The 14,313-nt window shown below is 35.1% G+C and overlaps 1 protein-coding gene across 1 annotated transcript; it reads right to left on the bottom strand.

The window, feature by feature from the left end:
• Positions 1-12,188: 12,188 nt before the first annotated feature.
• Positions 12,189-13,552, bottom strand: LOC112507003 (CBL-interacting serine/threonine-protein kinase 14-like). The gene has a single exon (XM_025111381.1). It carries the CDS (start codon positions 13,493-13,495, stop codon positions 12,215-12,217), a length of 1,281 nt encoding a protein of 426 aa, XP_024967149.1. The 5' UTR covers positions 13,496-13,552; the 3' UTR covers positions 12,189-12,214.
• Between the last annotated feature and the right edge of the window lie 761 nt (positions 13,553-14,313).

Below are 14,313 nucleotides of genomic sequence, written 5' to 3'. Positions count from 1 at the left end.
TATTTATGTTTCTGTATTTTCAGTTCCAGYKATCTTCACTGAGTATGTTCAGTGATCGCTGAAGAACTTGCATTGTAAATCTATCAGAGACAGCAATACTTCAAGAAGACAACACTCACACCAAAGAACCTTCAGCAGACGTCGAAGACTGAAACTGAAGATTAGAGACTGGTGAATACGTGAGTTGAAGCAGTATTTAGTGATTACAAGCCTGTCTACATATGTGTGAAGACTACTCAAGCTTCAGCGAATGATGATGAGACCTTCAGGTCATTCCAGCATTCAGCGATCCAAGGAAGCTTGCTTAGCACGATTGTTGTTGTCTTGTCCTTATGCACACAAAGGACAAAACCCATACCCTTACAAAAGTTAGTACGGTACGGAGCCGACTAGTCGACTCTTTGTCCACCAACTTTAGGTAAGGATGTCTGCTCAGAAATAGTGCTTCTGTACTATTCACTGTAGCAAAGGACAAGCCTTCCTCTTAAGACTTGACACGCACTCTAAACCTACCATATTGCATTAAATGGACATTTAATGCACTAGTATAAATAGAAGTGTTTCTTCTCCATGCAGAGAGAGCGCATCTCTCTCTCTCTAACCTAATTCTTACTTCAAGCATCTTCTAGCTTAAGTAAAGGATCTTTCTTTTAGCAACTTCTTTTCTTATAATTGCTAAAGCTTTGTGTTTAACCAAAGATTGTTTAGATAGGTTTTTATTACCTTATCTTTCCGCAAACAATCTTGTAAAATCTGTATTGATCTTCTCTATCAATATATATTTTAAATTTGAAAATATTGTGTTTGTATTCATCCCCCCCTTGTACAAACTGTTTCTCTTCTTGTAGACCCTTACGGGACTAACACAAATTGATAACGTGCTCAAATACAAGTAGCATACATGATATCAGGTCGACCAGATATAAGGTATAGCAAGAAGCTAATCATTCCTCTATAGACAGTAAATTTGACAAGTTTTCCATTTGGGTCCTTGTTCAGTGTTAGAGGAGGAGGTAACTTGAGCATTGGGTTAGGTCTAAATTCTTAAGCATTTCCCTAACATACTTTCCTAAGTTTATGAAAATACCTTTTCAGATTGTTTGATTTGAAGACCGAGAAAGAAAGTCAGTTCATCCATCATGCTCATTTTTGTAGTTACTTTTCATCATTTTTGTGAATTTCACACTCAACAATTCGTTCGTGGGTCCAAATATAATGTCATGGACATATATATGTACAAGAATGATATGACCCTTTACTTTTCTCAAAAGAGGGTGTTGTGAATCTTTCTACGACTAAATTTTTCTTTGAGAAGAAAAGAAGATAGGGTATCATACGAATCGTGAGGAGCTTGTTTTAACCCATAGAGAGCCTTATCCAATCTATATACATAGTCTAGATATTTAGAATCAATAAAACTAGAAGGTTGGTCAGCATTGACTTCTTGAAGTTTGTCATTTAGAAATGCACTACTCACATTTGTTTGATACAATTTGAAATCTTTGTGTGTGGCATAGGATAAGAATAGTCGAACTGCTTCGATTATAGCCACTAGAGGAAAGGTTTCATCATAGTCTATGCCTTCCTCCTGTTTATATCCCTGAGCAACAAGCCTAGCTTGTTCTGGGTTACAGTGTCATGCTCTTCCACTTTGTCTATGTAGCTTGGTGCCTCTAACATATTTACTAGTTGGACAGGAAACTAGATATCAAATCTTATTTCTTTCGAATTCGGTCAATTCTTCTTGCATAGCACTGACCTAGTTTGGATCTTTGATAGCATCATTAATTTTCTTGGGTTGTAGAAGGGAGATAAAATTCACAAAGAGATAGATATTACATAAAGCACAATGGGTTTGAATATTTGCATATAGATTACCAAGGATTTATTCTATTGGATGATCCTTTATCCATCTTTGAGCTGGTAGTTAACGAATAAGTGTAGCATTTTGGGTAAGAGTTAATTCTGTTACTAGAACTAATGTTAAGGAAGATACTACAACAGTTGGTGCAGCATCATTTAGTAACTCATGAGAAGGTTTATACAAAATGTCATTTACTGAGAAGGGTTCAACATTTGAAGAAGGATCAATATTAGCTGAATCTTAAGACGGCATGGTGTTAATTGGAACAACATATATCCATAAAGAGAGTTCAGCTCTATTGTTGGCCGAAGTACTTGTTATGATGTTTGGATAATCATTATCGTTAGGATCTTCAATAGGAGAAGAATGACGGAAGGATGCATCAGGTTCTCAAAAGTATGAGATCATCCATTTATTCAGCTCTCTGTCATCAAGGACAAGTTTAGAGTTAGCTGACCAAGATTCATCAAATGTTACATGGATGGTTTCTTAAATACTTTATCTTTGTTTATTAAACACTCCAAAAGATTTAAACATAGAGGAGTATCCAACAAAGATACCGTCGTCAGATTTGGGATCAAACTTTCCAAGATTATCCCTTTTGTTTAGAATGTAAATTTACAACCAAAGATACGAAACAGCTGAGAGAAGACTTTCTTCCATGGAAAAGTTCATGTTATATTTTTTAACTGCTTAACTATCAGTGAGTGATTTTGAGTAAAGCAAGTTGTACTAATAGCTTCAACCCATAACTTAGTATAAAGATGAAATTCACTAAGCATGGAGCAAGCAACATTGATTATTGTACGATTTCTGCTTTCAACGACTCCATTTTGTTGTAGTGTCCTAATTGATAAGAAATTATGAGAGATTCTCTTGGTTCCTAGGAAATTACCTAGAACGCTGTTTTTGAATTTAGTGTCATGGCCACTTCTTATAGAGCAAACAATTTGGTTATTTAGGACTTCCATTTTCTACATAGAGAAAATAATTTCTTCTGGAGTATCACTTCTGGATCTAAGAAAGATGACCAAGTATACCTAGAGAACTCATCAATTATAACGAGGGTATGCTTCTTACCTGTGATGGATTGAACGTTGATAGGGCCAAATACATCCATGTGTAAACTTGTTAGAAACTTGAAACTAGCTTTGGTTTGCTTTCTTTTCTTACAAGTTAAGCAAAAAGATTCCTTTTCATGTGAATGGGGAGGTAGTCCACTAACTAGTTCTTTTATGGATATATCATTCAATGTCTTGAAGTTCAGATGAGAGAGCCTCTTGTACCATAAACATTTCACATCAGAAGAAGCTTTAGAGAGGAAACAAATATTTTCAGTAAGATTGGAATCCATGTTGATAACATAGATATTTTCCATTCTTGTACCAGTCAGGGTAAGTTTTCTATTTTTCTTATTGTTGACTGTGTATGTGTATTTCTACAAAAGTTCACTAAGAAATCTTTATCACACAGTTGACTAATACTGATTAGATAGTGCAGTAGCCATTTTACATTAGCAACTCTTTTGAAAGTAGCCAGCCTATTAGTCAATACACCAAATCTTCTAGTGTATCCTTTCCTATTTCCACCAAAGGTCACTGAGGGACCTTTTTCTTCCTCGTATTCAGTTAGTAGAGGCTTATTTTTGGTCATATGTCTGGTACATCCACTGTCCAAATATAAGATACCCTTTAAGTCCTCCAATCACATAAACGATTAAATTTGTTTTTGTACCCATTGAATAATGGGTCTAACAAGGTTAGTAGACTAGGAAGTTTTGTCTTTCTTCACTTTAGCTGACTTTTCAGCTTTAGTATGTTTGCCTTTGGGAAAATCATTAGGAATGTGAGAGGTATCACCACAGTGATATCATTTTCAATAGTTGAAAAGAGCCTTAGGACCACCATATACGTAAGAGTTAGAAAGACAAAGATGAGCAGAACCAGCACCAAGAATACCTTTTTCCTCTGATCTATAAGGAATCTTTGGTTTCTCATATTTCTTTGGATTTAGGTCAATCTTCAGCTATGAAGTTGATCGTTGTTTAGAATAAAAGCCCTTTTGGAGTCTGAGGGTTGGTTAGCTGAAGATTTGGAAGATTTCTTCAGCTTTATATTTTTATTGGTCTCGGGTTTTGGAAAAAATTTAGAAATGATGGATTTTCCTTTTCTTAAACATTCTTGAATCTTATGAATCTTCTCATTTTTAGAGGAACTAAGTGATTTAGAATCTAGAAAAGAAGAGGACTAAGTAGAAGAGGATCACTCAGCACTAGATGAATCAAACATTCCAAATTTTAACATAGATCTGTCATGATTTGAATTGTACTTTTTGAGTTGTAACCCAAAAAACTTTAACCTGTAAGGGTCTTTGAAGTTCAATAATCTTAGTGACTTTTGTTGAAGCCTTACACCATCCTTCAACAGTGGCTTTCTCGGCCTTGAGTTTAGCAATAGCCCATTCACGTTCAATATTGACTCTCTGATTGACAATGACTTGATCGGAAAGATCATTTTCGATCTTTTTTTATTCTTTGACTTTAATATGGCATTTTTCAAGCTTCTTAGGTAGATCAAAATTTTGTTTCTCAACTTTAGTGTTGCCATTTATAGCATTGAAAAGATCAATAGTCAGATAGTCAAGTGCTAAACGTTTATCAATGTCAGATAAGTAGGGATTATCAAAATTTGTTGTTGCTTTGGATTGTTCATCTCTAACTACTTTGATTTTTGCCATCAGACATATATAAGCAATGACTTCTTCATCGAAAGAGGAGTTTAAGGAAGAGTTTGTCCAGTCGTGTTCTTCAGCGACAAGACCTTTACCTTTTCGCTTGTGATTCTTGACCTTTCGGTACTTCTTTTTCAGCTTCAGGTATTTTTCATATTTGGAACATAGAGAGGAGGGCTTTGCGACTTTCTTAAACCTGCAATCACTTGCAAAGTATTCTTTTCTTTCGTAGTTAAAGTATGTGACAATGACCTTATCAACAGGTGTTGATTTAGGCTTATCATTGAGAGCGAAGGTTTTGTTTCCACGAAAGTTTCTCTTTCTAGTTAACCTTCTAAAAGAATTTGTTATAAGGACCAGGGAAACTGTTTGTAAAAGGGAGGAGGGGTTGAATACAAATACAACAAATTTCACTTTTTAATATATGCTTTCGATACAGAAGCTAGGGAGATATATCTTATCCTAAACAATCTGTATGTGACTAATTTGCTCACAAAGGAGAGACTGGAAGAATAAGAGAAGGTACACTTTCAGACTTGAAGAATTGGGATAGTTTTTAGATATTTATGTTGACGTCGATTTTGCCTAAAAATAATCACTAAGATTTTCTTATCAAAATAGGTGAGTTACAATCAAAGGTCGTCGTTTATAGCCACAATTGCATTAAATGCTATGATCCAACTTTAATGTGCATTTTCATCTAATTTTATAATCAATTATGTTTGCACTCTCATTTTCGTCTTTGAGTATCTTGAAGATATGATGTAGATGTTTGTTAACACAACTTATCCTTTTGTATATGGAAGGAACAGTAAAGGAAGTATGATACTATTAAAAAATATTACTTTTAAACTTACTTAGTCCGACATGCTAAAACATGTTCTTATACTAGGACAATAGTTGGTATGATTGGTGAGTCAAATTTCTGATTAAGTTTGCACTCAAAAATTGGCTTGACAAAAACAGTATTTATTATCAAACTATTTTTGACTTTATCTCATATTGCTCTTTAATAAGTTAGATGATAATCCAATCCGCTTTGATGATTATTTTGACTTCACTTTAACTAGTCTTCGATTATGTTGATCCTCTCTCTCAGTGATTTGATGATGATCTCTTTTACCTTACAAAGTGTACTATCTCTGTATTCAGCTTCAGCGATCTTAACTAAATCTGTTCAATGATTGCTGAACAAGTATTGTAATTCGATTAGAGACTAGTATCCTTCAAGAAGACATAACACATACTACAGATCCTTAGCGATATTGGAAATAGAAGCTGAAGATGGAGACCAGGAAGTTTGTGATCTGCAGCGATTTTCAGTGATAACAAGCTCGTCTACACAAGTTTGAAATCTACGCAAGATTAAGCAACCATTGATGAGATCATCAGTATCATTCCAATGTCAGCTATGAAATGAATTTTGTTGAGCAAGATAGTTTTTGTCTTGTCCTTCTGCACACAAAGGACAAACCCATGCCTTTTCAAAGTAAAGTACTGTACGAAGTCACTCCATTGTCTCCAAGCATGCTTACCTACTTTATGAAAGAAGACTTGTCATATATGGCCAAAAGACTGTATACTGCAACAAAGGACAAACTTTCCTCTAAAAACTTGCCACATGCTTTGTACCTTCTGAATTGCATTTAATGCAATGGGAATAAATAGTTGAGTAGTTCTTTCCTTAGTTATCTTCCTCATCTGATCTTACCCAAGAAGATACTCCTCCCTCTACTTTCTATCTAAGAGAAAGACTTCCACAGTAACAAGTGAAGATCACATTACTTCTTAACCTATTCCTTGTAGCAAGTCTTTTCTTCTTGCTATCTGTAATTTTGTGTGTATCTTTGATTGTTTAGATAGGTTCTGTATCCTATCTCTTCTGCAAACAATTTGTAAAATATGTATTGATCTTCCTTATCAATATAAGTTTTTAAAAGTGAAAGTTGTTGTGTTTATATTCATCCCCCCCTCTACAAACTGTTACCTATAAACTCTTGCAGATCCGGCTGGGATCAACAAGTGGTATCAAAGCAATGTTTGTTTCTGTGTTATATTGTTGTTTTATTGGTGTTCTATTATATGTTCTTCTCTAGATAATTTATTTACCTTTCAAAAATGGCTTTGCAAAACACAAGCACAAACTTTCACGACAATGGCTATCTTGTCAAACCTCTCTGGTTTATCATAGACAACTTCAGTCTCTAGAAGAACCAGACGTCTCTCTTCTTGGAAGGTGTGGATCATGAGATTCCGTACAACATAGAGAATGGACCTTATGTTCCATCCGCTATTTCTCCAGCAAATCCTGCTACTGCTACGACTACCGCGATTCCTGAACATCATATTTTGAAGCTCCCTCATCAGTGGAGTAACGAAGACAAGAAGATAGTGGCTTTAGATACTCTTGCGAGATCTATAATAGCCATTTACCCCATTGTGAGTCTTACCAAGTTTAAGTTCTTAAGTTGAATGCCTATTCAACTCGTGGTTCATTGAAAGATTCTTTGTCATTAGACTGGTTGCACTGGAATTTTACGAGGCTTGCGCATTTATCTATTCCGTAGTTGGATGAATCTATAGTTAATGGATTGGCAAAGATTCTGCGGTTCAAGGTTGTGTTGAGTCATTTGCAGTTTGGTTGTACTTTGTTCAATTGGTGGTGCTTAACTCATTGGATCTTATCTTAAATTTGAAATTTAAAGAGTAAGAGCTATCTTCGGGGGGGGGGGGGGGAGCTTGAAGATTTTCTAATTACCGGGCATACCAAAGTTTTTTCAAAGAAAGTAGGAGGAGAAGACTTGAAGCTTTCAATAGGTTCTTGCTTTATAAAACTTTGGGGGGAGATTGTAAGGACATATATAGTCCTAAGTTTTAGAAAGTTTTATAAAGTCCTTTTACTTTATTGCATTGTAATACTCTTTGTATTTGGGTTAAGCGCTATTGGGCTTAACTTGTAAATGTCACATATAAATGGGGACATGGAACTTAGATTAGGAAGTTAATCATTTTCCCTCAAACATTCTATAATTCAAATGAGAGTCGTCTAATAGCACTAAGAGATTGTAGTTTACTTTCAAATAATAGAAACTGACCGGATTCTACATTATCTTCATCTACTCTCTTAATCTCTAATATGAATTGTTCTTGATTTGTTGTTGAAACTGGGATTCTCACCATGGCTCTTCCTGACAAGGTCTATCACTCTGTGATGAAGCTTAAAACCTCAAAAACCATGTGGGACACTCTCTGTCTTCAATATGAAGGTACTTCTGAAGTACAAGAATCGAGGAAAATTAATTTAGCAAAACAATATAAAAGTTCTCTTTATGGCAAAACTGAATCTTTTTTTTTTTGAAGTACATTAACGCTTTAATTGTTTTCTTATTGATTTGAGGACAGTTGGAAGAGAATATTCCAACTCAGAAACGCTAACAAAATTCCTTCAATGTTTGCCAGAATCATGGGATAATTATACCATGTGTCTCAAGATGTCTAAGGACATGTCTTCCCTTTCTCTCAAGTTCTCTTTAATGGGATATTGCTTAATCATGAGCAATCCCCTCAGCTGAAGAAGAATTTTCTAAAAGACTCTAGGAAAATGAAAAGATCTCTGTTATCTTTGATCTCTGATAGCCCTTCAGCTGACCCTTCTATTTCTTCTACTCCCTTCTCTTCTTATTCTATCACTTAGTTCGATCCTTCTAACTCTGAGGACTTGATAAACGTTGATATTTTAGAGTTTGATGAGTCATTGGCCCTTCTTACTAACTCTTTTAGGAGGTTCGCCAAAAAAGAAAGCTACCACATATCTCTTTCCCTGACCACAGCTGAAAATCCAAAGTCAAAGACCATAGACAAGGCTTCAGCTAGCTGCTACAACTGTCAACGTAAAGGTCACTTTGCTAATGAATGCAGGTCAAAGAATTTTGTGACACCATCTTCCAAACTCCTATCCTCCTTTAGTTTTCAAAAAGAAAAGTACCTGAAATTGAAGGAGAAGTACAAGAAGATGAAGAATCTCCAGCGTAAAGGCAAAGGTCTTGTCGCTGAAGAGCATGACTGGGCTGATTCTTCTGATGAATCATCCTCTAGCAAGGAAGACATGGCCTACCTCTGTCTCATGGACAAGGATGTCAAAAATAAACCATCTGAGACATCATCCTCCAGTGATCCCTCATCATCAAATTTTGCTCAAGAATGTAACTTGAATGAACCCTCTTCTTCTTTCTCTGATAGCCTATCTGCACTAGATAAGCTGATGGTTGACCTTTACAATACCATGAATTGCAAATCCAAAGCTGAAAAGCTTAATCTTGATCTTCAAGAACAATTAGATAGATGTCATTCAAAGATCAAATAGCTGACCAAGATTGAAGAAAACCTTAAAGATCGGGTCATTGTAAACCAGACGATTAGCATTGAACACGAGCAGGCTATCACTGAGCATGAGCAAGCAAACTCAAGGATAATAAGACTACCATTGAAGGATGGTGCAAAGCCTCTATCAAGGCCTCTAAGGTCATCAATGCTCAGATCCCTACCAAGATAAAGAGTGGTCTAGGATTCTCCTATGATCAGGAAGAATGTGACATTAACAAGTCCATGCTCAAGTTTGTTACTTTTGTCTCTTCTTTTACGGAGTTACTCCATTGTCTCCAAGTGTGCTTACCTATTTTATGAAATTAGACTGTTCATATATGGTCAAAAGATTGTATACTGCAACAAAGGACAAGCTTTCTTTCAAAGCTTGTCACATGTTTTCTATCTTCTAAATTGCATTTAATGCAACGGGTATAAATAGCTGAGTAGTTATCTCTTAGGTTATCTTCCTCATCTGATCTTACCCAAGAAGATACTCCTCCCTCTACTTTCTATCTAAGAGAAAGACTTCCACTATAACAAGTGAAGAGCACATTACTTTTTAACCTATTTCTTGTAGCAAGTCTTTGCCTCTTGCTATCTGCAATTTTGTGTGTATCTTTGATTGTTTAGATAGGTTATGTATCTTATCTCTTCCGCAAACAATCTGTATTGATTTTTTATCAATAAAAGTTTTTTTAAAAAATGAAAGTTGTTGTGTTTGTATTCATCCCCCCTCCTTCTATGAACTTTTACTCATAAACTCTTGTAGATCCGGTTGAGTCCAACATAAATTTTTACAATAAAAATCTTGTTCTAATCTTTCTTTCTAAAACTGAAGTTATATTTCAGATTCCAGCAAGAATACTTGTCTCCTGGATCCTGCAAGGATGTTATGATTGGAACCATTATTTAGATTCAATTAAGATGCGAAATCCACATCCAATTTAGATTCTGGATTCCTAATCCGGATACACAAAGGTTAAATCCCAGAAACATATAGGTTTATGTAGCTCTCAAGATCATGAAGCATTCCGGATTCAACTTACATTTGATCACTAGTAAACAAATTTTAAGGCATGGTTCCAAGAATGTTTCTAAGTGTTTAATTGGATACATTAGTTTGTAATATTATTAAATCAAATGATTTAGATCAACAAATATGTTCTTAATCCAATTTCGAATGCATATTGTGATTTTAAGGGAATTTTATAAACCAAAATTATTCTTAAAAAAATATTGGGATTTTTTATTTTAGAACCAAAATAAAGGTTTTGAATGTAAATTCCCAAAATTAGGAAACATAATAAAGTATGTTGCATTTTAATATAATTTACCTAATTTTTGGTTTGAAAAAGATAATATAGTTATTCAAAAAAATTCAAGAATATAATGTTTACTTATATTGTAAAATTATAATATTTATGTATGTATCAGTAATTAAAACATAGTTATAAACTTATAATACTGTTCTTTTTCTTATTTGAGGAGTCTATCAAATATTTAATTATTAGTTAAAAAAAATTCAAATTCAACATGTATCAAACCTATATTCGATTTTTTTTGGACAAAGTGAAATACTAATATTTAGGTAAAATTCTAAAGATACAGTTACATACTTTGTCGTATATTTTTCTATAGATTTCGTTAATTTTTATGCATGTAATATAAAAAATTGTAATTGTTTGAAGTATATATATATATATATATATATATATATATATATAATAAGTTAAACTCACTTGCACTTCTGTTTTTTTGAAATTTGAACATCTAACATGAGGAACGTGGGTTTGGGTATCATATTTGTTTTTGGCTTTTTCTAATCACAATAAATTTCTAATTATGAATGTTAAAAGCATTCAAATTGAGATTCCGATTGAAAGTATTTTCGAAAGAACATCAGGATTGGAATCGGAATCCAAACAACTTGTATCCAACCACCCTTTTGAATACTTAACAAACATATAAAAAGCTACACGTTGAAATTGAAGGTTGTAAGAAATTAAAGGGTCCTTGTCTTCAACAATCATTAAACTCAATTATTAGGCAAAAAATAATTGAAACAATCGAACAAGTCTTGTAAAAACCGATTTGTTTACAAACTGATTATTCCATTGAAGTTAGTGAGACCAAAATCAGCTTTTACTCGAACATACGTGACATCAAAATCCAAATTGTTAGTTGATGGCTATCACCACAACGACATGACACTATAATTAAGGAAGAGAAACAACCAACTAGACTGATACTATTATCTTTGAATATCCAAAATCAACAAAGAAAGGACCACGACCATGTCGTGTAGCCTTCGAAAGAACCTTTGATGGACAAAGCAGGTTACTGGACGACGATAAGTTATCCTTCAACTAAAGATGCAAGAAATATGTGGATGACACGTCCATAGAGGATTAAGGCCTTCGATATATAAGCCAATTGATGAGGATGAAACTAAAGAAACAAGTTCTGGGAATCGGGTTGCATAAGATCATGGGCACGAAATCTAGATGAGTTGAAGGCTGTTGATCACAAAATCAAGATATGCCCAAATCATGGAGGAAGAACAAAGATCAAAGAATAGTTATATTACTGATGGACTTGCAAGTCACCTCTTGATCAAATCCATTTCACTGCTTTACTCTTTAGAAACTCTAATTCCATTTACACGATTCTTTTATTTTATACTTATAAAAGTATATTTTAAGCATTTAAAGCATGTTCCTTTTTTGTAAGCCGTAGGTTTTTACAGATTCTTTTTTTATTTCTGAGTAAAGAAAGGGGGCGTAATCAAAAGAGAATTCTATATATTATGAGAATTGTCAGAATCTTTACCTTTAAGGGATTATTTTACATGATTATTTTCGATCTAGGATTCCTATTTAATGTACCAATTCCACATTCTGTTTATTTCATATGTATTTTTGGTTTGCAATGTCAAACTATTTTACGTGTACTTTTCGTTTTACAAACACATCAAAAAGTTTTATATTCTCAAAACAAATATTAATTAATCAATACCATAAATTATATAAAATTATATATGATTGATTGTTTGTTTTTATAATTTTATGGGTTTTCAAATGTTTAGGTGTGGAATTCTTTTTGTTTGCTTGATTTGGTTTTATCCTAAAACTCCTAACAGAAGAAAAATGAAATTTATGGATTTTAATTTGGGAAATGTTATTTAGGATACACAATTAAAAGGAAAAAAAATATAAGTAATAATTCGTAACGCGGCGAACAAATCAGTTGTTATTTTCAATCACCGGCAACCGGAGTGTCCGGTTGATAAATCAAACCAATCAACTGCGGCCTGAGCCTATCTTTCCACATTTCTGAACCGGGTTCAGTCTCACATTCTCTCCACCTAACCTCCACCACCACTAGCTCCTCTGTCAACCGTTTAACCTCCACCGTCAATGTAAAATTACTATACTGTCCTCCATCAACCTTTACACACCACTTTTTTCTTGTCGCCACCGTCAAACTCTCCTCCTCCGCCGCCTCTGCCACCCTCCCGATGATCTCCTCCGGCGCAACCCTCGACAGAAACATCTCCCCATGATCTTGATCATCGAACAAACCTGACAGATTATAGCCGGAGGAAAACGAGATTATGTCGAATGCATTCAAACTCTTCAAATTGCCGTCTTTCATCTCCAACTGATCGGAACAAATTCTGGCGTCTTTATACCCGATTCTGAACCATGGATCCTTGATGATTTCGTCAACGGAGATCCGCGTGTGAGGATTGGTGTCGAGTAGCCGCGATAAGAACCGTTTTAGCTCCGGCGACGTCCATTTCGGAACACGAAACTCTCCTTTGTATATTTTCCGGTACATCACCATCAGATTGGGATCGTTAAACGGTAGATAACCGGCGTTGAGGACGTATAGAATGATGCCACATGACCAGATATCCACCTTCGCACCGTCGTAACCTTTCTTCGCTAAAATCTCCGGCGCCACGTAAGCCGGTGTACCACACATGGTGTGGAGGAGTCCGTCCGACGCAACTTCCTCTGTGACAGCGGATAATCCGAAGTCAGTGACTTTCAGGTTCCAATGGTCGTCTAGGAGGAGGTTTTCTGGTTTCAGGTCACGGTGGTAGACGCCGCGGGAGTGGCAGTATCCGATGGCGGAGATGAGTTGCTGGAAATACCGGCGGCTGAGATCCTCACTAAAACGTGATTTAGCCACCTTCCCAAAAAGCTCTCCACCCTTAGCAAACTCCAAAACGAAGTAGATTTTCTTCTGGTTTGCCAACACTTCTTGAAGACGAACGATGTTGGGGTGGCGCAGCCGTCTCATGGCGGAGATCTCGCGTTTGACATGACCAGTTAGACCACCCTTTATGATCCTTTGCTTGTTGATGGATTTAATGGCTACAGTCTGCTCCGATTCAATGTCCCAGCCTTGGTAGACCTTAGCAAAAGCTCCATAGCCAAGGAGCTTCCCTACCTCGTACTTGCCGAAAAGGTTTTTCTCCACCGCCGGCTGCAAATCTTCGCCGGCGTAATCTCCTAAAGCGGGCGTCATATCAAGAATATCATAAAAAGGGAAACTTGAGAATTATACAGAGATAATGAATTGAATGAGTTATGGTGAGGAAAAGAGGGATTTGTTGGAGGTTGAAGGTGGGGAAGGAGGGTAGGGATTGGATTATCTTAAAAGACATCTTACTAAAAATGGGGTATTTATTAGGTTTCTTGTGGGAATTTTGAGTTTTTAGGCTCAATATTTCTTTATTATTAAGTTACTGGAAAAATATGTTTTAAAATAGTTTATATATATATTTTTTTTCTTTTTACACTTCTTTTTGTTTGTTACTTTAGAAATTTGAACTCTCAAATTCTTTTGTCCAAATCATTCTATTTTTATTCATATATATTTCATCGACAAATGACGTATCCATTACAGGTTTTATGATGTTCTTAACCTTGTTACCTCTTTGCTAGCATTTTTTTGTTCGCTATTTTTGGATATAGGTATGATACTTGAAAGTTACATAAAAAAATTTAATCATGAAAATAATATTTTGTTCTTTAATTTGCCATGAATTGGTTTGAGTTTTCGGAGTGATGATGAAATGTATTACATGTTTCTACGATGTTCTATAGGAATTCCAAAGAATGTCGACATGCTTAATAAAGTTTAATATCGACAGAGCTTCATACAAGCTCGATCTTGATTGAAGCATACTTGATACAAGCTTGATTGTGAGGATAGCAATGAAGATGACGATCAAGAAGATGACATGAATCAAGATGTATTGTATTCACGTTTTGCTTGAATATGTTCTGACGATAGAGTTTGGTACATATGTTGGAAGGTCTATAATTTAAAAGATTATAAAA

Source organism: Cynara cardunculus, assembly GCF_001531365.2.
Source record: "Cynara cardunculus var. scolymus isolate 2C chromosome LG 2, CcrdV1, whole genome shotgun sequence".
Classification (NCBI taxonomy): Eukaryota; Viridiplantae; Streptophyta; class Magnoliopsida; order Asterales; family Asteraceae; genus Cynara; species Cynara cardunculus.
The sequence above is the reverse complement of the archived record's forward strand: the minus strand, read 5'-3'. Positions and strand labels throughout refer to the sequence as shown.